The sequence below is a fragment of the Archocentrus centrarchus genome, chromosome 16 (genome assembly GCF_007364275.1).
Source record: "Archocentrus centrarchus isolate MPI-CPG fArcCen1 chromosome 16, fArcCen1, whole genome shotgun sequence".
In the NCBI taxonomy this organism is placed as follows: domain Eukaryota; kingdom Metazoa; phylum Chordata; class Actinopteri; order Cichliformes; family Cichlidae; genus Archocentrus; species Archocentrus centrarchus.
Window position 1 is genome coordinate 9,287,107 of NC_044361.1, and position 22,748 is coordinate 9,309,854.

Genomic DNA, 22,748 nt, shown 5'->3' on the forward strand with positions numbered 1-22,748 from the left:
GCACCCCCTGTTAGTCAGGATATGTGAAACGCCATTACTTATTCCATATGTATGGGGGAACTCTTTAAGACACCCCCAGAGGAGACGGTGCAGCCCAATATCCCAACCTCCACAGCTTAAGTAAACAAGCCATTTACAAATGTACATATTTACATGCCAACCAGGTTGTGACCCTGCAACACATCAAGGCCGAGCCTGAGAGGCAGAGGGGATATCACTCTGCAAAATCCAAGTCTGGCACCAAGAAGACCCTGCAAAGATGCAGAGGGAAACCCATAATGGAGGGACCGCTCTGACTGACCCACAAGACGCTCAATCAACCGTAGAGACAAGGCCCAGTTGGCTACCACTGAGATGCACCCAGCACCTGCTTTTCAAAGGAAGGACTGCTCCCACTTTGAGACGGTAAAATCTGGGAAATGTGGACTCACATGACCATGTTGCAACCGCACAAATGGCCCTCCACAAGGCTTGGGTCGAGTGGCCCCATACTCTGGATGGAAGGAGGGTACCTGAAAATGCTGAATGGCCTCTACAACGCAATGAGACAGCCTTGGCTTTGACAAGGGTCTGCCCAAGACGCCAGGATTGAAATAACACGGAACAGTAAGTCTCCACTGTCGAATATTTATTCCAACATAACTGACCAGTGTGACAGATTTCATGCCTCCTCTTGCAATCTGAGCCATGTGTTTGATTTCTGCTCTAATAATGCATAATCTTTGAACTGACTACTTCATAATTATGTTTACTGTTTAAGGGACCCAGATAAACATGGACCCTTTCATTGCTATTTTGGGGGTTCCACTTGTTGATTTCATTTTATTTTTGATGAACCACAGATTTAAAATAGACTACCCCATCTGTCCCCAGCCCCCAATCCTTTTTTTTTTCTCTCTAATTTTTAACTATTGGGTTGTCTCTCTCTCTTGGATTATTCACTGGTGTCTTGGCAGTTGTCCTGGGGTTGTTACACGCATCTCTCACTAGTTCTCTTTCCAAGGTCTTTGAAATCTTTCGCTTCTTTCCTTTGCCAGGTTTGTTCTATCCTGCGCGGCTCTCTTTGAATTACTTGATATTTCTCCCTCCAGTTCTTGGCACTTGGAAACGCTGTGATAACTTTGTATCTCCATCTCCTGCTCTGTGAGCATCAGAAATTCTTTTTCTAAAGTCTAAACTGATTTCTTTTGTTTTCTCAAGTGACGGCTCAAATCATTGCTGTTTTTAATGCGGTGTATAAAGTGGAAGATAATCCTGAGTTTTAACTTGATGCTACAATCTTTGAGCATTATAATTGAAAGCAGATCATTGCACAGCAGTGGGTTGTGCTGTGGCTCAATAAAAAGGTCAGTTCAGGGGCTAATAATATCAACCTTGGTAAATTGTTTTTGTTTTTTGTTTTTTTTACCTGAAATAATTCTGTCATTGTGTGCAAATAGAAATAATTTATGTTTTCTACAGAAAACTAGTATGTTTAGAAATGCTGTGTTAAAAAGAAAATAACACTTGGGAAAAATTTTGACAAAAACTTTAAAGCAAATCTTATAAATCTGTATACATTTGTCTGGCTTTGTTTACAAGTACACTGTCTTTGCTTATGATTTAAAGAAGATCACATTTTGAACTAATTAATCCAGGAAACAAAATTAAAAAAAAGTTAAAAAGATCCAACATGTTTTCTTAATATTAGGACATTTTCATACTGCTATGGTAACAATACTTAAATGATGTGTTGGTCTGTGTACACAGGGAGACTCACTATACAAGCTGTCTGTGTCTGAGGTTTTTGCTGATAACTGCTAAATGCTATTTGAAACCACTGCACACATCTTAATAATAGAAATATTAAGGGTTCTGTGTAAGCCACTAACAATGTTGTGGTGTTGGGGATTTGTGCTACATTTTAAAAATCTTGGACTTACTGGAAGCTAAGGTACATGACCTCATATTTCAATTTTGGGCAATATTCAGCCTTTTTATATAGATACCAACCTTTATAACTGCTTTATTACCAAACAAAATGGATTAATGCTGACTGAAAGAATGGTTCACAATCTGGCAATAAAAATGCCTTCTTTTGAATGTAGGATAAATGTGAATATTTAAAAGGAATACATTTATAATGACAAATGATGCATGTAAAAATCTAATGCACTCACATTCCTGCACTCTGTAGCCATGACTGAAGACAGCAATTCAAATATTTGTGGTTCTCAAAGCACCTGCAAATGTTAAAATCCAGGTAGCTCACACACATCTTTAACTCGGTGCCAGAGAAGCTCGCTCATTACACTCACAAGGTGGACCCCAAAGATTAGTATCACCAATTCAGTATCCAAACAAATATGAAACATGGTCACAATCTCCTTCTGTTCAAGAGAAAGGCTTTCACAAAACATTACGGTGCCACAGTGATGTTGACCTTTTTCCTAAAACGCATCATTGAGCATAATTAGCATATTAACTTTGTCAGAAATATGCTACAAGGCTTTTAGGCAGCTCAGTGTGAAAACTATTGTATATGGTAAACCCAGCATTGTAATAAATTGGCTACACATGCTTACATATTAGCTATTGACTTGCTTAGTAATACATTCCCACCCCTGCAGTTACAAATATATCAAACATATTCCATTTTCCCTCAATTTCTAACTTGGGAATGTTTATCTCAAGACAGAGCACTGGGTAAAAGTGGAAGTGATATAAGTTAACTACCTATTGGTAGGATTGGTACTGAAGCAATACTACCTATAACTACTCAACTGTATGTTATTGGCAGTTGGTATACGACCATATTATGTACCTAGAGAATTCAGACATAATACTTGTGTACATTCCACCTGCAACAGCTGAAGTTTCACGTGACGTTCTCCATGAAGCTGTTGATAGGATACAGAATAAACATACAGAGGTTCTCTTCTTAATTTCAGGAGACTTAAGTCATGTTTTTCTCTCCTCCCACCTGACTGGATTTACACAATTTGTTGACTTTCCAAATTACAACTCCTCAAAGTACCAGTATCACAGAAGATCTCAGGATCAGTGGATGATCTGACTATGACGCAGCAGATGAGAACACTGCACTGAACACAAGTGTCTGGGATACTTTGATTTTATATGGAATGACCAGAGCACTTGTCATTGAGTCTGGGTGAAGTTCCTGAATGTTATATTCACAAAAATGGGACAAGAAAACCTGAAAACATCACGCTTCTGGCGACAGTTGTAGCCAGTGTTGAGGCATAAAAATGCAAGCTGCAGCACACGACCAGAAACAAGTAGCTACATACAAAACTATTTTTTATTAGCACATTTTAAAGACCGTACTTTACTGCGTGTGAAGCATATGAAGGACACAGATGGTGCTACTAAATCAGGTGCAGACTGATGCACTGAGTTGGAATTAACTCATTCCACTGCTGTGCTCTGATGGTCTGCTGCAGCCTCAGAAGAGGACTAATCGGATGGAGAGGCCGGGTCCTGTGAGCCCCTAATGAATGTCATAAATACTACTGTATTTATTATTAGACTGTAATTTCCTCTCACTACAGTCTCTTTAGTGAGAGGAAAAGCAATTAACACACACAGAGGAAGCAGAACAATTTAACCTGAAGACCGGAAACCCTGTCCTATAATGGTGCCTCGTGTAATCACAACCTGGGATAAATAAGTATTATTTTACTAGAACCAATAACAAACATTTAGTGTGCAGTTAAAAATATGACCAATCCAAAAACAATTAAAACGTGGATGACCAATAAGAGTTAAAGTACCATCATTTCAGATTAAAGTCAAGACACATCTAAAAACACACTTTTTAAAAAGTCCAGTCAAGTCATTTCAAAGTGTCAATGACATGAGGACGTATGGGATGGGGGTGGAAGGAGAGGCCCCCAAGTGCTGTTAATCCATCCTGAAACCACAGGAAGCTGGCTGGCTGCCTTTGTGGTGACCGAGATGAATCCAGTTCTTTCAGTGAAAGTTGGGCAATAAGAGTTCAGAAGTGCATTCCTGCCAGCTAGTAAGGTAGTTAGGAGAAATCAAAAGATTTTTCCCAACCTAAAAACAAATCCGTAAGTTTTCAACCTTAGAGCCAAGGCCAATGTTCAAAATGATCCATGCAGCAGAGCAAAGCCTGTTGAGACTCCCATGTGACTTCAAAGAACAGTTTGGCTCTAGCACCCAACGCTGCTAACGGAGTTCGTGAATCTCTGCACAGGTAAGGGGTAAAGCGTCACCAGGCACCGATCACCTCAGTCCGGAGGATCATGAGTGCCGTGGCTAGCAGCCATTAGATCTCTGAGAGTGTCACGCGCAAGCAGTCTGCTGAGCTCTCGATAGCCAGGATGAAGGTGTCCTCGTTGGAGTAGTGCTGGATGATATTGTCATCCATGTTCACCAGGAGCCTGGGGAAGTCAGTAAACACATTTTGTAATAGTCTTGAGAGCTGCTGCTGATGGCAGCATCTGATATCTGAGCTCACATTTCCATTGCAGAGGAAAATATTTCAGCACAGGCTACATGAATTGGAACCAAGTAATGATTCCCATATAATGCACCTTAATATGTTGGTAATTTTTTTTTTTTATGCTGTCACCATGAGGCTCATATTTTTGGATTCCAGTGACCTGTGTTTTTATTTCATTTTTTTAAAATCACTTCAGCATTTGGAGAATGTTTCTCTCACCTTTCTAAAAACAAACAAAACAAAACCAAAAAAACTCTTTAGCCTCTGAAATCCTCCTCGGTTTACTTTTTATTGAGTCTGACTCACCCCTTTTTGCTTTTTTGGTAAACTTTGGCTATCTTGTCAACTGGCACTGCATATTTCTCAGAGATCTGTGGAGACAAAGCACATGTTAACAGGACTGACTCCCTGCTCTGTACACAGAGATTCTTTAAGGTGTAACAAGTGAAGCCTCAGCAGAAGTGGCCTGAACCTAAATTCTTTCTAATGGCCAGGAGGGGGCGACTACTCTGGTTTCTGAACGAAGTCTGAGAACATAACTACTGCTCACATCATCTCCGATCTCAGTAAACAGTTTCCTGATGAGTTCTTGATCTCAGTCCCTACTTTCACATCTTATAGAACACAACATTTTGTTTATTATGTAATTCATGACTGACATTGTCTAAAAAGACAATAAACCAAGATATTTATTTAGCAGAGGTCTATCTTGCGACTGTCAGATTCACCACTTGTTTGTGGCATCTGGTTTGGAAAAGGTAAAAAGGTTAAGAGCCAACATGCTCAAGTCAAGGCTTCAAAAATGGGACTGTGCAAACCAATAGATCACAACAGCTATGCCCATCTACAAGCTATTTTGCAAAGAACAGCTGATGTTTTACATTTGTTGAACTATTTTTTGGAAACGGTTACTCAAGCAGCTATCATTATCAGTACTCACGGCCTCCATCAGTGCTTTGAGGGTTGGGCTGCGCAGCATTAGGGCATCAAACACTTCATCACACTCTTTCCTCACATATAGTAGAACTGATGAAGCACGGAACAGGAAAACAATATTCAGTCAAATAATGAGAAGGACAAGAACTCTTAATGAGAAATAAGTTACCTTTCCTTTCTGGTTCCGCTTTGGGCTTCTTTAGTGGAGATGAACAGAGGTCTTCCTGGCCAACACATGACACCCTCTTCATCAAAACACTTCTGAAGAACACGCACGCAGAAACACATCAACTGAAGGGAATGCTAGGGTCCCAGACATGTGATTTCTCCAAACAACAGAGCCAGATTTATTTCTTCTAAGGTATAATGAGGCTAAAGCAAAATTCACCTAAACCTTTTTCCAACCTTCTGTAATATTTTCACCCTCAAAAATAAACCACTCGAGGTCTAAGCTGTAACACAAAGAGTTCAGACAAAGCCACTGTGGTACTGACCCACTGCGATCAGCTTCTTCAGTGTTGAAAGCAAACACCTGCAAACAAAATGTTAAAAAGCAACATGTAATGCAAGACAAATTAAGTTTCGTGTGTGTGTGTGTGTGTGTGTGGGCGGGGGGGGGGGGGGGGGGTCCCTTACCTGCCCCGCTCTCTGCAGGTTTCCAAAGTGAATGTCTGGAATGAAGAGAACAGGCTGGGAGTCCAGGTCTACCATGCTTCTGAACGCCGCCCTTTTAATCAGAGTGGTCGGCCCTGATCTGCCGTTCTTCCCTAATCCAGAGGTCATATGAACTTAACACAACAGGCGACCACCCCAAATACAGAACTGATTACATTTGCATAGCCTTTTAAGTCTCATTCCAGTAGATTTTAAACCAATTAGACTCATTTTATTTCTGCAAATAAATTTTAATCATTACTTAGCCAAAATGAAAAACAAAAATGATTTTCACCTTTCATACTCTTCCTCAGCTGCTTTTTTTCCTCATCACGAAGCTTCCTCTCAGCACCCTGCAAACAGAGAAAAAAGGCAGAATATGTTTAAAGACCGGGTAAAATATGTCCATGTTATTAGCTCATTGCTGACCAAATGTGAAAAGCAACTGTGCCAGCAGCATTCCTAACCTTGTCACAGAAGGCCTTAATCTGAGTGAAGGCTCTGTGGATTGGCCTGCTGCTGCAGCTGTTGTTGTAACTGTACGTGTCAATCTGAATAATCAGAGGCATCCCCTTCACACCTTTCTGAGAGGAGAAGTCTGTGCTCAGACAGTTGACAGAGATAAAGACCTAGGAAGCAGAAATAAAACAGAAGACGGGACTCAATTTTTGAGTTTTGTGACTTAAAATGAGGCAGTGATGACTATCAAATTACACTGATAAATCACTGACTTCCCCTGCTACATGTAATTCTGCAGTTGGAATCTAGTGTGAAGCAATTCAAACAATTAAAATAATTAACAAGAAAAAAAATTTAATAGGAATAGGAATTAATAGGAAAATATATATATATATATATTTTTTTTTTAATTTCTTTTGAATACACACACACTCTCATGAACTTGAGTGACACCCATTCTTAATCCACAGGGTTTAATATGATGTTGGTCCACCCAATTTTTGCACATTTGTGAGGTCAGACACTGATGTTGGATGAGAAGGCCTGGCTCACAGTCTCTGCTCTAATTCATTCCAAAGTTGTTCATCCATGTCTTTATGGACCTTGCTTTGTGCGCTGGTGCGCAGTCGTGGGTCATCCCCAAACTGTTCCCACAAAGTTGGGAGCATGAAATTGTCCAAAATGTCTCGGTATGCTGAAGCATTAAGAGTGGAACTGGAACTAAGGGGCCGAGCCCAGCTCCTGAAAAACACACCCACACCATAATCCCCCCCCTCCACCAAACTTGACACTTGGCACAGTGCAGTCAGACAAGGATTGTTTTCCTGGCAACCACCAAACCCAGACTCACCCATAAGATTGCCAGATGGAGAAGTGTGATTCATCCCTCCAGAGAACACGTCTCCACTGCTCCAGAGTCCAGTGGTGGTGTGCTTTACACCACTGCATCCAATGCTTTGAATTGTGCTTGGTGATGTAAGGCTTGGATGCAGCTGCTCGGCCATGGAAACCCATTCCATGAAGCTCTCTATGCACTGTTCTTGAGCCAATCTGAAGGCCACATGAAGTTTGGAGGTCTGTGGTGACTGACTGCAGAAAGTTGGCGACCTCTGCGCACTATGCACCTCAGCATCCGCTGACCCTGCTCTGTGATTTTACGTGGTCTACCACTTTATAGCTGAGTCGCTGTTAATCCCAATCACTTCCACTTTTTTATAATACCACTAACAGTTGACAGTGGAATATTTAGTAGTCAGGAAATGTCACAACTGGACTTGTTGCACAGGTGGGATCCTATCACGGTACCACGCTGGAATTCTGAGTGCCTGAGAGCGACCCATTCTTTCACAAATGTTTGTAGCAGCAGTCTGCATGCCTAGGTGCTTGGTTTATACACATGTGGCCATGGTCAGCTCAGTTCAGGCAGATTTATATTCATGGGGTTAAGCAGTTTGTTTTCTAATGAAGCTCAATCTGACTCACAAACTGTGTGGTAATGATTGAAAGGTTGGAGAGTCATGAATCACAACAGCAGTAGCAGTTCACAGGCCACAGCAACACTCAGTCATGCATCCCATTCCCATAAACCTTCAAATTCACAAGTCAAGTTAAAATGCAATTGAGATCAAAAGATAGACTGAAGATTTACAAGAAAGCGGGATTTTCATAAAGAAATTATCAGCAGAATAATATAATTGGCCCAGATTTTAGAAATATGTGGCTCTACTCCAGTAATCCCTCTTTCCCAGAGCTGAGTGATGTTGCAGAGCTGCTGCCTACCAAAAGCCTGTGAAAATAATTCACAAAATGTCACCCAAGTAACAGTACAGTCCTACTGCTATTTTAATCATTCAGTGTGCTCTTTAAACAATACTACATGTCATTATCTTCACACATTTAATTGCATGATGGAAAAGATTCTCATGATTGTTGCCAAATCATCTAAACTGACAGAATTTCCACTTGAATCTTCCAGCTAAACAGGACGGGCAGCTTGAGCAACAGGTCGGCAGAGACGGATAACAGTGCATTCATCATTGCGGCTAAACACCAATTTTCCCACTACGCAGCATCAACAGCGTCGTGTCTGAACCTGCAGAGGTGAGGGCTGATTGCTGGAAAAGCCTGCAGCACAAATGAGCCTCCTACACACCTCCACAAATTCACACCTCCACAGACCCAAGCCATTTCAATTTCTCCGCAAGCGCTGGGCTCATTGCTGCTAGCAGCATGTGTATCTGTGCACGTGTGGGAGGCTTGTTGTGTTTGTGCTTACAGCATGTGTAAGCATACCTTCCTAAAAAGCGAAAAGTTCACGAGGGCACGGTAAAGTGGCTGTTTGTGCTGGTTGAGCGGCTGGCACTAAACAAACAAACACAAAAACAGAGTTGTGCAGCAGGAAGCCACTCATCTCCACAAACAGCACATTTCACTCTATTACACGGAGGTTGCCAATTGTTACCTGGCAACAGCCAAACCATGTAGAAACAAAACCTAACATTCCCACCAAAAATTATTTTTGGTGGGAATGTTAGGTTTTTTTTGTGTGTGTGTATGTGTATATATATATATATATATATATATATATATATATAAAAATTTGGTTGAATCTGTGGAAAACTACATTTCCAAAAAGAAATTACAGCAGTGACGTGAGGGAGCGCATTTCCTCACAGTAACCCTATTGTTTTGTCTCATTTCCCAGAGGGGCCTGCTCATGTGTTTGAGGCTCATGAGTCAGAGTGCAGCATTAAGGCTGATAATAATCACCTAGTTCACAACTGACAGCACAGCCGCTCAGTCCCTTTTCTGAAATGCTCATGTAGTCAGTGCTCATATCTGCAGCTAACAGCTTTAATGAAACCTTTAAAAAAAAAAAAAAAAAAAAAAGTGCCATGTGTACAGTTGCTTTCCTTGTTGTCAGAATGATGGTACACTGTGTTACATGATTGTGGTCAGGTGTACAAGTATGCACAGCTTGATGCAGTCCCATCACAGTGCCGCCTGAACAAACTCAAAGCAATTACGGTGCTGTGAAAGTGTGCGCCAAACAGTAAATATTTAGCCACAAACCTGCAAAGCTGCAATTACCTGTCTGTCAACGAGGCAGTTTGAGAAGTTCTCATTAAAACTCGAGCTGAATGGGAACCACAGGGCCCAAAGCCTGGCTCAGTGTGTTGGTGAGTGTGTTCACATGCTGCTTGTGCACCCCCCTCCCCTCCCCCACCCCTGGTCTGTTGCCCTATGCCCGACATCTTTGCAACCCCAAATAACCTGACACAAAGCAGGAGTCGCTCCTCTTGTCATGAGGACAAAAAGGCTCCAGGAGGATGGAAGGGCCTGCCATACGATCCCTCGACTATTGTGAGAGTACGAGGTGTAAACAGTCCACTGACATGGTTAAGCATAGACGGAGTCCTCAAGACAAAAACTTGTGCTGTTATTAAGCAATCCTCCCCACAGTGAGCCAAGATTTTGCCTGAGTGTGTGCTCATTTTGGCCTGTTTAGATTACATGCTGTGACTCATACAGTCTCCCTCACCTTGGCTTCTTCACTGACATCCCATGTGAAAGACACAGCATTGTAGGCAATTTCCTCCACATTCCCAATCGTGTTGAAGCTCTCCTTGTAGTCAGCTAAACAGAGGAAACAGGAGAGGTTTGGTGTCAGATCTCATTTTAACATTCTGCCACACTAGAGGCACATTTTTTGGGGGGGATCGGCCCCCTCACAAACAGAAGCAGCAGTAAAGACACTGTGCTATACAAATCTGTAGTCCATGTTTTCACCTTTCTCTGCTCTTACCCCAGATAAAGTTTATATTGCAAGTGTAATGTCGCATTACTAAAAAATTACTTCAGAACAATAACAGGTAACATTGCACCGCTGTTTATCTCCTAGAGCAGCATTTTGTCTTTAAAAACCAGAATATGCAGCATCTGTCTCAGTAAGTCATCTTTTCAACTAACAGTTCAAGGGCCACCATTAACTCCAAATCCAAATGCTTAATTTTCACCTTCCCACCCCATCTCTGTGGCATGTTCATGCCAATACCTGCAATGAAAATTCACCAGTTTATGACATCTGCATCATTCCTTTCAGTTTTAAACCACAGGTTGAGGCTTGTCTTTTGCTGATCCTGCACACTATGGCTACAGTCCAAGCCCCCACCTATTTCTCCTGTTAACGTCTTTGCAAACATAGACCCATAAGCTGTCTCTTCACAGAGCTCCTGTGGGAATTCAGACTTGACTGTTATTCAAATTCTATCAGGTTTCACCTCCTGACATGTGACAGGATTCTCCTGGAACCTCCTGCAGGATTGCTGCCTACTTACTCTCTCCTTACCCAAATGGTTTTTAGTGGCTTAGGTGAAAATATCTCGTAGGTGTGCTATGCAGTGCAGAAGTGTATACTTCTTCCCCCATCTGCACCATTTATCCAGGGCTAGTGAGGAGAAAAGTGATCATCTTACCAATGTCCAGGACTCTCTGTTTGGCAGTGTGCTGCCGTGAGTGCCAGTACTTCCAATTCTTCAGCTGCTCATCTCTGCCCTTGTCTTCCCCAAAGACAACCATGATAACACTCTGCAGGCAAATATAAAGTATAATCAGACCAAATACTCAGTGATGAAGTCCTCAGCCTCTTCCATCTCCCCTCCCTCACCTGCACAATACTGTTTGGTGGCAGCTCAGAGCCTCCTGTGGCACACTGATCATTACCGGACGGACTCCCGTCAGCTCCACGAGATGCTGTCCCTCCAGTCACCCCAACTTTGCCTCTGGGCTGACGTAGTGATGATCTGAAGCCGGCTGCAGAGAGTGTCAAAGCGTAGAACTGGCCTCGGTTCAGGTAAGCCATGGGTCCTTCCCCTTGTCGGGGCCGGAGCGACATAGTGGCCTCCAGATTGTACAGAAAGCTGCCACTGTAAGGACATAAACACATGGGTATGTCTGGCAACTCCCAAAAAGATACAGCTACATAGTTACAACAGGCTACATTATTGCCATTGCCATATTGCTGCAATTACTAAAACAATTATTGGTAAAGGGAAAATCTAAAACTATGAATTTTTATTAAATACAGACTATTCCCAAGGCTTATAAGTCTAAATCTCATGAGTGCTAATAAGGAAAGTTGACTATATTCATTGAACTTTTGCACATTTGCTTTTTTCAGCATTTCAAAATAATAATTGATCAAATTAATGACTTAAGACAACCATTTAAAAACAAAGAATATCAATATATAAATCTGGAAGTCAAATACATATTCCCCAAAAGTTTGAATGTGCCTCATGTTCAAAACCAAATCCAAACCAAGTCCTTTCATTTTTGACCATTAAACTGTATTCTTTAATGGCTCTGAATATTTGACTTGAGCCTTTTAACAGGAACTGCATCTTGCGCCACTCACCAAAAACTTTATTGCTAGCCTCCCCTTTGCTTTCAGAACTGCATTCATTTTTCATGGCACAGAATCAACAAGGAGCTGGGAACATTCCGCTGAGATTTTTATCCATGTTTACATGACAGGATCAATCTCATTGTACATCCTGTATAATGACAATAAAGGCATTCTATTCTATTCTATCACACAGGTGCTGCAGGTTTGTTGGCTGCTGCACATGGATGATGTGAATCTCCTGTTCCACCACCTGAAGGTGCTCTATTGGATTGAGATCTGGTGACTGTGGAGGCCGTTTGAGCACAGAGAGCGGCACCCAGCGTGGTCTTCTGCTGTTGTAGCCCATCTGCTTCAAGACTCAATGTGTTGTGTGTTCAGAGATGCTTTTCTGCCTATCTGAGTTATAATGAGTGGTTATTTGAGTTACTGGTGCTGCCTTCCTATCAGCTCAAAGCAGTCTGTCTATTCTCCTCTGGCATCAATGATGCAATTTCACCCAGAGAACTGCTGCTCACTGGATAGTTTCAGTTTTTCAGGTCATTCTCTGTAAACCATAGAGATGGCTGTGCAGCAAAATCCCTGCAGATCAGCAGTTTCTGAAACACTCAGACCAGCACATCAGGTTCCAACAACCATGCCATGTTCAAAGTCACCTAAATCACTTTTCTTCCCCATTCAGATACGCACTTTAAACTTAAGCAGGTCATCTTGACCATGTCTGCATGCTGCTGTGTGATTGGCTGATCAGATATTTCTATTACCAAGCAGCAGAACATTGCATTGCCACTTTATACATAAAGTGGGAAGTGAGTGGGTTTTTTTATTTAAATCTGATTTCTATTACAGGTATTTTTGGCTGTTCCCTTGTCACAAGTGGTCACCACAGCAGGCAGCCTCTGCATGCTTTGATTTGGCAGAGTTTTACAACAGATGCCCTTCCTGACGCTAAAGTCTGCTAAAATCCTAACTCCTGAAAGAAATCACTGAGCCTTTTTTTTTTTTTTTACTTTTACTTTTACAGATTTACTTCTTCAGTGGGAATGAATGGGGTCGTGGATTCACAGAGCCACAGAACATTCACAGTGACTTGGTAGACAGACTGAGACACTCTTCTTTTGGGAGTTTTCATGGGATTTGTTGGCAAAAAACAAGCACCATATATTAATAGTCAACTTTTCTATCAGAACATGATGTGTGCACATAAATGTAATCTAATTTTTTTTGCAGTTTCTCCACATTTTCAACTTACGCTGGTAGACTATGGTGAAATTCATCAACTGCCGAGGAAGAGCTTTTGTGGGACATCTGTGAAAAGAGATACTATTCAGCATACTGTGCATGTTAAAAGAAAGAACACTGGAAAACAGTTTGTATCAAGTATAAGTACAAAAACATTATATTCAGATTATGTCTGACCTCTTTTTCCACTGGCTCCTCATATGTGCTGTCTGGACTGCTTCTCTGCTCATCTCTCAAATAACCAGTGAGGGACAAATCATAGGAGCTTTGCTCATATAGCCTCCTTATCTGCTCTCCAGGTTCTTGTTGACAGGCGCCACCAGAAAAAGAACGTGACATGCAGGTATGGCCCTCCGTCTTGACCAGAGCAAGCGGTGCATTGCCTCCACCTTTACCATCTCCTCTGGAATCTCCTGCGAAGTTCTCAGCTCCGTATTTGAAGCCCTGCTGGTGTTCAGTAGTGGTGCTGTTGTTTAAGGAGAGGTTGACGGGCATGGATACCATAGCCTGAAACTGTTGATCCAGCGTGTCCAACTTCCCACAGTTGCTGGACCCATTAGCAGAAGGCTCTGTGGGCTTAACAGCACTGGGTGTGTGCCTCTTCTCTCTGGGAACCTGAAAGGATTACGACAAGTACAGAAGTAATTTGTAACAAATCAGAATATATTCTGTGGAAATGTCTGTTTATTATTATTTTGGTTTCAACTTGATGGCTTTCATACCCTATAGTAGTCATACAGCACTCCTAGAGCTGCTGCACTGTCCTCATCTCCATTGATGCTCATCATGGCCTTGGTGGCAGCAGTAAGTGGGTTCTCCAGGAAGATTTTCCACGCCTCATCCTCACTGCTGAGAGGTCTGCGGGAGGCCACCGACACTTCGTTCGGAACCACCACCACCAGCCGTTTACTGAGGGCGACCGATGGGAAAAAGACAGCAAGCCATGTTGTCACTGCAAAGCCAACCTTTCATTAACAGGAGTGAGTGCCAAGCCACTGGAAGTGCCCCAGGCTGTTTCTCACCAGACTTCACTCAAATTGCCTGCTCCATGTGGAGTATGTTTATTTAACTTCTGCTGGTGTAGCTTTCAAAAATAACCAGCAAAATCCACTAATGGAAATGAGGTGTGAAGATTTGTGTGCAACATCTTAGTTTTGTAAGGGCTCACACAGCTCCGCTGCTAATTTTCACAGTTTTGTGAAATCTTTCACAACAATGAAAGCACATACAAAACCTGCAAAGTTTAGCTGCACGTACATGAATGACATTATTCTAAAATAAAAGCAATATAATACTGGAATTATATTAACTTAGTAATTTGTGTTTTTATAATGCATCTGCACATCTGCCGATAGCAAGCAGACAAAAATGTATCTAAAAGGAATTAGACTAAAACTTATGTTAATAACGTTTTCTTACCTGTCTAGGTCCATGTTGCCTTCAGGTCTCTGTTGTTTTCTAGGATTGCTAGAGAAACTGGATTTTCTAGTTAATGCAGGTAAGCTTGGGTGGGATACTTGGAAAGGGGGAGGGGGGGCGTGAAAGGTTGCCGCTATTTAAGTTCTCGCTATTAAAAAAAAAAAAAAAAAAACAGCCAGTGAAATTATGACGAACTAACACATTTCCCGGTGTCCGTAGGGTAAGAGGAAATGTCCGTCCAAAAAGTAAATAAATAAATAAATAAAAACATTAAAAAAAAAAAAAAGTCTTGTAACTGATCGGGTCCAGAGGTGTATTTTGTTTGGAAAAACTGATCAATTAAGAGTTAGGTAGTGCAGCACCTGGAGAGGCAGGATAAATAAGGAAACGAAAGTTAACGTCGTGATTGGTGAAACGCGTCTAAGCGTCGCAGCACAGACTTTTCCCATTGGTGAACGGAGAGCAGGAAGGCGGGACTCGAAAAAGAGGGGAAAGGTGGACACGCCAATGTCAAATTATATTTGTCGCACTATAGATACTGTTTTTATGCTAAGAAAGAGTCCGTGAGCAGGAAAGTAAAAAAAATAAAACAACAGACGCTCTTCTGGCTCAATTGGGCCTAATTTAATTGGCTTTATTGGTAATAGTGAAAGTGGCAGATTATTCAAAGGTAATCCACGTTAATAAAACCGCGCAGTGGAAATGAGAAGATTCTCTGTAATTTACGCAAGCTACGCTAAAGAGAATATTTTTGGACATCTTTTTATTCTCCAGGTTCAGTTGCTAATTGACGTCGGGGAAAACTACGGTGGCTGTTCCTTGTTGTTGTATCCCGACACCTTGTGGCACGCATTTAATATTGCACCTTGAGGAAAACGCTGTGTATATGCAGACTTCAAATCCGGTTGGCTATGCGCCTTGTTTCTTTTAGAAATGTGTTTTTGTGGATAAATTACCACTTTGCGCTTTATTACACCAGCTTAGACGTCTATTTTTCTGTCTGGGAACTTTTCCTGCAGCGCAGAAGGATGGAAAACGTGATATGCTGCCAGAAAAACCCTCCTTGGTCCATGCCAAACTGGCACTCACACGATTTTCTGTCATCTTTGAACGCATCATAGTGTATGGGTTTGAGAATGCGCAGTATCGCGGTGACGGAAATCAGTAGGATCGGCGAGAAGAGTAGGGGATTCAACGTATTGCTGCTTCAGTTGTATTTTAGTGACTGTCTTCACGAATCCGAGTGGGTTTTTTTCCACTGGTAAGGCGTTTACAAAACGTGAAGTTTTAAGTCTTACTTAAAGTCGTATTCATTGTATCTGTCAATGTATTATCCAAGCTACGAGCTAACCGATAGCAACCGGCTAACTGAACGCTAGTGTCACTGAATTAGTGGGAAATGACGTTTATGGTCACATTTATGCGTAAGTTATAGTTTTATTCTGTAGATGTTGTTTGGTGTTATTAAGACATCTTTCAAAGTAAGAATTTTCAAGGCTAGTTGAAGTTAGTTAATGTTAAAGCCAAAGCGGCATTCTCACATAGTGCTGGTCTTGTGTGGGCACTGAATGGCGAGGACTGCCCTCACATCACCCGCGGTGGTCAGCAGTAGACGATGTTGTGATGTAAATAGTTGCTGAGTGAGATAACACAATGTCGCGAGTGAACGGAGACATTAATGCTTCCTTTGTGACGTGTAAAATGAGGATAGCTGACTGATTACAGTGTGCTGATAGTGAATGAGTCCCTCCTTGACACTGTCACTCAGAAACTGTGTTTATACAGCCCTAACACTGACCTAGATCTTAATAACTTTCAATATCTGCGGTCTGATTTTCTTTGGGGAAATTGCCGAGATAATTGCCTCATCTGTGTGACCCAAAAAGCGACAATTAACCTACTTCTGAAAGGTGTTTCACAGCCACTGCTGGCTTGCACATTTTAAATACTAGTTCTGTTAGGAGACAGGTGTTCTTAAATTGTAAATAATCAATAGTGCTTTATCCAAACCCTCAACTGGTGTCACTACTTTGCATTTCTTGGTGGTGTGGCTTTGATTCCCTTGGTGGTTTGCATTTCCATCATCTTCTCCAAAAAGTCATTGCATTAGAGGTAGATTTCATAGTCTTTGGTCATCTTCTTCCTGGCGCTGTGCTGATGAAATTGTATATTTTATGCAGGTGGAACATCAGATATGGCCCGTGGGCACCAAAAGTTCCAGTCCCAGCAGAAAAATGCCAAAAAGCAGGCGGAGATCAAGAAGAGTAAAGGCCATGACCAGAAGGCTGCAGCTAAGGCTGCTTTAGTATACACATGCACTGTGTGTCGGGTATGTGCTTAAGCAGAAATTAGCAGCATTAGCAAACATTCAACCATGGAGTTAGGATGGAACTCACTACATAGGAGGCTGACAAATCACTGGGGTGGTTTTGATAATATGAAATTGTTTGCCAATGACGAAACCTGATCTCACTAAACACTGTAGCCCTGAAGTTAGTGCTCATATTGCCACCAACTGGGTAGTTGGTAGGTATATTCTTAATTCAGTAAAGTCTAGGTCATTGGGCTGTCTTGGACTGAGTTATAATTGCTCAGTATTTCTTGTATTTTGTGAACAAACAAACATAAAACATTTAGTTGAGAATTGAGTCAAAAGCTGAAAGAAGGGCACAATAAGGGTAGGATTCATTCCAAGGCTAGGACAGCATTGGATTGTACAGGTTCATAATTGACATCTTAAAAATGTAAACTACTGTTGCATTCATACCAAGCTAACAGAACACAGTGCTCTTAGAGCTCCCCCTTTTTCCTCTTTTGAGATTCATCCAAATCTGTGTGATGGATGAAGGGACACTCTGAAAGTGTTTAAAAGCCCTTTTTGAAACCTTCATGCACTGTTTCTTCTCTTTCCATGCCTGTGCCAAGGGCACTTAGATTTTCTTGTCACTTCCGCCATCTGACACTCAAGTGGAGGCGTGCATTGCTGCTTGGTTGACACAGCACTGCCAAGTTCAGCATGAATGACATTAGCTTCTGCTCCTTCAGGAGAAATGAAGTTATGAATGCAGCTTTTTAGACAACCTTTTCCCACAATGTTACCTGTGTCCTTGGATTTTCTATCTTTGAGACCATGCCACAGTCATGTTCTCTTCAGTGATTTCTCTAGAGTCTATATTACAGTTTTGAAGTTTGTCAGAACTCAAGGTGCTTTGAGAAATGCATTCACCACTTTACTGTTGTCTGTTTCCTGCTGAATTGCCTGACTGGGTTGAAGTTTAGATAGGTCTCATGCTACACCCTGTTAACTGGAATACTCACTAGGCAATGTGACTTTATGTATTACCTGTAAATATGTTGCTGTATTTCCTTTAGCCAGTTACAGTATCTCTTATCTAAGTGATTGTAGAACAGCAGAGTTCAACACTCTGCCAATGATGGAAGGTGCTCTGACAGAACAAGCTGGTATTTGTAGTGTAATCTGGTGCCTGGTCAGTCAAGATCATGTTGTGAAACACCACATGCACTATATTGCCAAAAGTATTCACTCACCCAACCAAATTATTGAATTCAGGTGTTCCAGTCATGGCCACATGTGTATAAACCAATCACCTAGCCAGGCAGACTGCTGCTACAAACATTAGTGAAAGAATGGGTCGCTCTCAGGAGCTCAGAGAATTCCAGCATTGTACCATGATAGGATGCCACCTGCGCAACAAGTCCAGTTGTGAAATTTCCTCGTTGCTAAATATTCCACAGTCAACTGTTAGCGCCTTAGCCAGGAAGAGGTAGGCCACATAAAATCACAGAGCGGGGTCAGCGGATGCTAAGGCGTATAGTGCGCAGAGGTCGGCAACTTTCTGCAAAGTCAATCGCTACAGACCTCCAAACTTCATGTGGCCTTCAGATTGGCTCAAGAACAGTGTGTAGAGAGCTTCATGGAATGGGTTTCCATGGCCAAGCAGCTGCAAACAAGCCTTACATCACCAAGCACAATGCAGAGTGTCAGATGCAGTGGTGTAAAGCACACCGCCACTGGACTCTAGAGCAGTGGAGACGTGTTCTCTGGAGTGACAAATCTCCGTCTGGCAATCTGATGGATCATTCTGGGTTTGGCAGTTGCCAGGAGAATAGAACTTGTCTGACTGCATTGTGCCAAGTGTAAAGTTTGGTGGAGGGGGGGGATTATGTGTGGAGTTGTTTTTCAGGAGTTGGGCTCGACCCCTTAGTTCCAGTGAACGGAACTCTTAATGCTTCAGCATACCAAGACATTTTGGACAATTTTATGGCAACTTTGTGGGAATAGTTTGGGGATGGCCCCTTCCTGTTCCAACATGACTGCACACCAGTGCACAAAGCAGGTCCATAAAGATATGAATGAATTAGAGTGGAGACTGTGAGCCAGGCCTCCTCATCCAACAACGGTGTCTGACCTCACAAATGGGCTTCTGGGAGAATGGTCAAAAATTTCCATAATCACTTTTAAACCTTGTGGAAAGCCTTCCAAGAAGAGTTGAAGCTGTTATAGCTGCAAAGGGTGAGACAACATCATATTAAACCCCATGGATTAAGAATGGGATGTCACTAAGTTCATATGCGTTTGAAGGCAGGCGAGCAAATACTTTTGGCAATATGTGCATCTCCTGTTGATGTGCTGTTGATGCATCTGAGTAATTCTCATTAATATCATCATTATTTCTTTTTTGTTTCCCAGACGCAAATGCCTGACCCGAAGACCTTTAAACAGCACTTTGAAAGCAAACATCCGAAGTCTCCAATGCCCCCAGAGTTGGCTGGTGTGGAGGCGTAACGCATTAACCTCTCTTTCTGTAAGGCAGTTGGAGCTGGCTCATGACGGGCTTCTACATTTTGAGGTGTTTCAGATAAAATATCTTCAGTATAGCTTCAGTTATTGCTCATGCTGATTAACTGATGTATGGATGTGTTTATGTAGGGATTTTACACAATTTTTCCAGATTGGATTGAAGATGGCTACCCTTTCTTGGCCTTGTGCCAACAAAATGTACATGTTCCACTTTTGATTGTATGCAATATTTGCAAAATCTGATCATTTCAAAATGTTATTCTCACAAGACCCATCTTGTCCATGGTCTCTACCACCACTCCATCTCAGGTCTCCCACTGTTTCACTGCCAGCTTTAAATAAAAGATGAATTGGCACTGGCTCAAATGAACAAAGTTGATGATGATGATCAGCATCATCATGGGAAGTCATCTGCATCCAAACTCAGCGCAATGTGAAATCCATTATGTTTTTTTTTTTGACTGAGGCTAATTTGTGATGCAGAAGGGTTGATGTCATAATAATAGTTATGCAGAACAAAAATGGAGTTCATTAACATGCTCAGAAAGGCACATTCATAATGACTAATGCTGTGTCCTTTTTATTAGATTCAGATTTACTTCTAATCTGCGCTAACTTTTTTTCTTTTTTGCTTGCCTCCATAATTTTTTATGTTTTTATTGCTGTGAAAAATGTCAGATGCACTGTCCTGCATGGTTGCTAAATTGTGCATTACATTTACCCCTCAGATTTTCATTGAACAGGTTTTGTTCATGTCCAGGAATTTTTTGTTGTGCAAAATCTGTAAAAGTTGACCAGAGAGGGCACTGCAAGTCTACTCACTACAAACCTTTCCACACTCCAGCTCTGCTGCTGCATCAAACATCTGGACAGTTACGTTTTGCCTTTGATCCTATTGTGAGAGGTACATGGGCTGAAAATGGGTTTGCACTGGGTGTTCATTAGTGTCAACACTAATGAACTCCTGTCAAAAGTTTGTCATTGTAATAATCATGTGGCATAAATGTGCACAGCTGTAGTATTTATTCTGCAGTGTAACTTCTCACTCCCATCTCTGTGGCGTATGTGAAAACAGTCCGAAGTGCAGTCTTGCACGCTGTAGTGTTATCTCATTATTATGGTGCAGTATTTCAGCTCTGAACCTGCATTCAAGGTCTGAACTAAAGTACGCTGTACGTTAATTTTGGTTCCTGTTTTATGATTTCATCGTAGTGTGCAAAGACAGAACTATTTTCAATACATTTGGACCTGCTGGTCATTAACCACTGATATTGAATCACTGTGCTGTCTGGACTGACAACCAGCCATGTTTTTACTTTTTGTAATAATCATATCTTTGACCACAAAATGTAATGTATAGCCTTTGAATAAAGGTATTTTATATTAACATTACCAAGTTGTTTTTAACTTTATTCCTGAAAGTTACTAAAATCTACCCTAGATTTCCCCACAGAAACTTGTTGGAAGCTTAGTTTGTTCTTCTTTTGGCTGCTCCCCTACAGCAAATCATCTGCTTCATCTCACCCTATCCCTTGCATCTTTTTCTGTCACACCATCCCTCTGAATGTCCTCCTCCTCTGTGGGGTTCCTCTTTTCCTTTTAACTGACAGCTCCATATGCAGTATCCTTTGTCCAGTACATCCACTATCCTCCTCCTGTACATCTCCAAACTCTGTCAGCTTTGCCTCTAACATTGTCTCCAAACCACTCAACTGAACTCTCCCTGATATTAATAATCTTATTCATTCTGGTTGCTCCCAATAAAAATCTTAAATATTCAACTCTGCCTCCGCTCACACGGCCTCCTGTCTTTTTGTTAGTGCCACTGTCTCCAAAATCATACATTACTACCATCTTGTAAACTTTCACTTGCTGCTATCTTCCTCTCACAAATCACCACTTGTTTCCACCCACTCCACCCTGCCAGTATTCTTTTCATCTCTTTTGTTGCTGTTGCTTTGGATGGTTGACCCCAGGTATTTAAATCTGTCTACATTCACTACCACCACTCCTTGCAGTATCACCTTTTTATCTGTCTCCCTCTCACTGGCTCTGGAGGTATGCTCTCCAGAGCAGGTGGAAGAGCTGCTTGCTTCCACCTGCTCTCTCTGGGCTCAGAGCAGATCTCTGATGTAATCACACGCCCACCTTGAACCCATCTATTGTTCCAACTGCACACTTCACCACTATTTTGTTGTCCTCATATGTGTCCTGCACCAGCACCACATACTTCTCAGCCACTTCAGACTCCCTCATGCAGCACCACAGTTCTGCTCTTGGCATCCTATCACATGCTTTCTCTAGATCCACAAAGACACACTGCACCTCCTGAACTTCTCTATACTTCTCCATGAACACTCAAAGCAAATATTGCATCTGTAGTGCTCTTTCTCAGCATGAAGCTGTACTGCTGCTCACTGATCGTCACCTCTGTTCTTAACCTGGCTTCAACAGCTCTTTCCCATAGCTTCACAGTATGGCTCATCAACTTTACCCCCCTGTAGGTACTGCAGCTCTGCGCATCAGTTTTTCCTGAAAATTGGTACCAGTATACGTCTCCATTCCTCAGGCATCTTCTCACTCCCCAAGATTGTGTTAAACCATCAGCTCACAAACAATACTGCCTTGTCTCCTAGACATCTCCATACCTCCACAGGTGTGTCATCTGGACCATCTTTTTCTTAGCTGCTATTACTTTCGCCTTATGGAAAGTCAGCATGGTGGGGAAATTTCCACTATTTTAATCCTGTGGCCTATTTGGTATGTCTGAATAAACTACTTACAGTGAACATACATGCACCAGTTAAAAATCATGTGAGGTAGGTGGAAAGCAAGTTTAATAACGGTTCTTCATCTATCTCTGCTCTTCCGTTCTTTTCAAATTACACCAATAAATTTAATCTGCATAATTAGTTTCATTAACTTGTCAGTTCATACCATGTTATGAGTCAAAGACCTGCTCAACTGCACTGTTGATGGTAAAACTAATTCTATATTTATGTGCCAGAAATGTAGCACAAGGGTAATAAATTCCTCACTTAGCGGGAATGTTGGATAAATTGGCAAACAGGTTGTTCTTATTTTTTATTAATACTGCTTTGTTAATGCTCACATCCTGTTGGTAATGAAGGTGGAAAATATCAGTGGGATATTAGAACTAGAAAATTGAGGAGGCTATTACAGCTCATACTCTTTGTTTCCTCTAAGAGGGGTTGGTTATTGGTTTACTCCAGGGTAGTTTCTACGAGGCCGTAGTGAACCTCAGTGAAATGGTGTTTCAGGCAACCTCGCCTGCTTTGCGCTCTTTCTCTCTGCATGTATGTATTCTTACACTCTGGAATGAT

The 22,748-nt window shown here is 41.8% G+C and overlaps 2 protein-coding genes across 2 annotated transcripts; one reads left to right on the forward strand and one right to left on the reverse strand.

Annotated features, from left to right (window-relative positions):
* Window positions 1-1,573: 1,573 nt before the first annotated feature.
* Window positions 1,574-14,894, reverse strand: LOC115794381 (grainyhead-like protein 2 homolog). Its single transcript, XM_030749860.1, has 15 exons — window positions 14,583-14,894; window positions 13,886-14,072; window positions 13,341-13,778; window positions 13,174-13,229; window positions 11,184-11,442; window positions 10,993-11,104; window positions 10,059-10,153; window positions 6,526-6,687; window positions 6,354-6,411; window positions 6,041-6,171; window positions 5,899-5,936; window positions 5,574-5,665; window positions 5,409-5,494; window positions 4,775-4,839; window positions 1,574-4,406 (listed from the first exon to the last, which is right to left on the reverse strand). The coding sequence occupies exons 1-15, from the start codon at window positions 14,594-14,596 to the stop codon at window positions 4,292-4,294; spliced, it is 1,908 nt and encodes a 635-aa protein (XP_030605720.1). The 5' UTR covers window positions 14,597-14,894; the 3' UTR covers window positions 1,574-4,291.
* An 830-nt stretch (window positions 14,895-15,724) lies between these two features.
* LOC115795140 (zinc finger protein 706) lies at window positions 15,725-20,760 on the forward strand. Its single transcript, XM_030750942.1, has 3 exons — window positions 15,725-15,843; window positions 16,763-16,911; window positions 19,294-20,760. The coding sequence occupies exons 2-3, from the start codon at window positions 16,777-16,779 to the stop codon at window positions 19,387-19,389; spliced, it is 231 nt and encodes a 76-aa protein (XP_030606802.1). The 5' UTR covers window positions 15,725-15,843; window positions 16,763-16,776; the 3' UTR covers window positions 19,390-20,760.
* Window positions 20,761-22,748: the final 1,988 nt, after the last annotated feature.

Coding starts and splice junctions, on each gene's coding strand:
- LOC115794381 (XM_030749860.1), bottom strand. Junction 11,443..13,173: donor TTTCACCATAGTCTACCAGC/GTAAGTTGAAAA, acceptor ATGTCCTTACAG/TGGCAGCTTTCTGTACAATC. Junction 5,666..5,898: donor GAAGAAGCTGATCGCAGTGG/GTCAGTACCACA, acceptor CGTGTTCTTCAG/AAGTGTTTTGATGAAGAGGG.
- LOC115795140 (XM_030750942.1), top strand. CDS start 16,777: ATGGCCCGTGGGCACCAAAAGTTCCAGTCCCAGCAGAAAAATGCCAAA. Junction 16,912..19,293: donor ACACATGCACTGTGTGTCGG/GTATGTGCTTAA, acceptor TTTGTTTCCCAG/ACGCAAATGCCTGACCCGAA.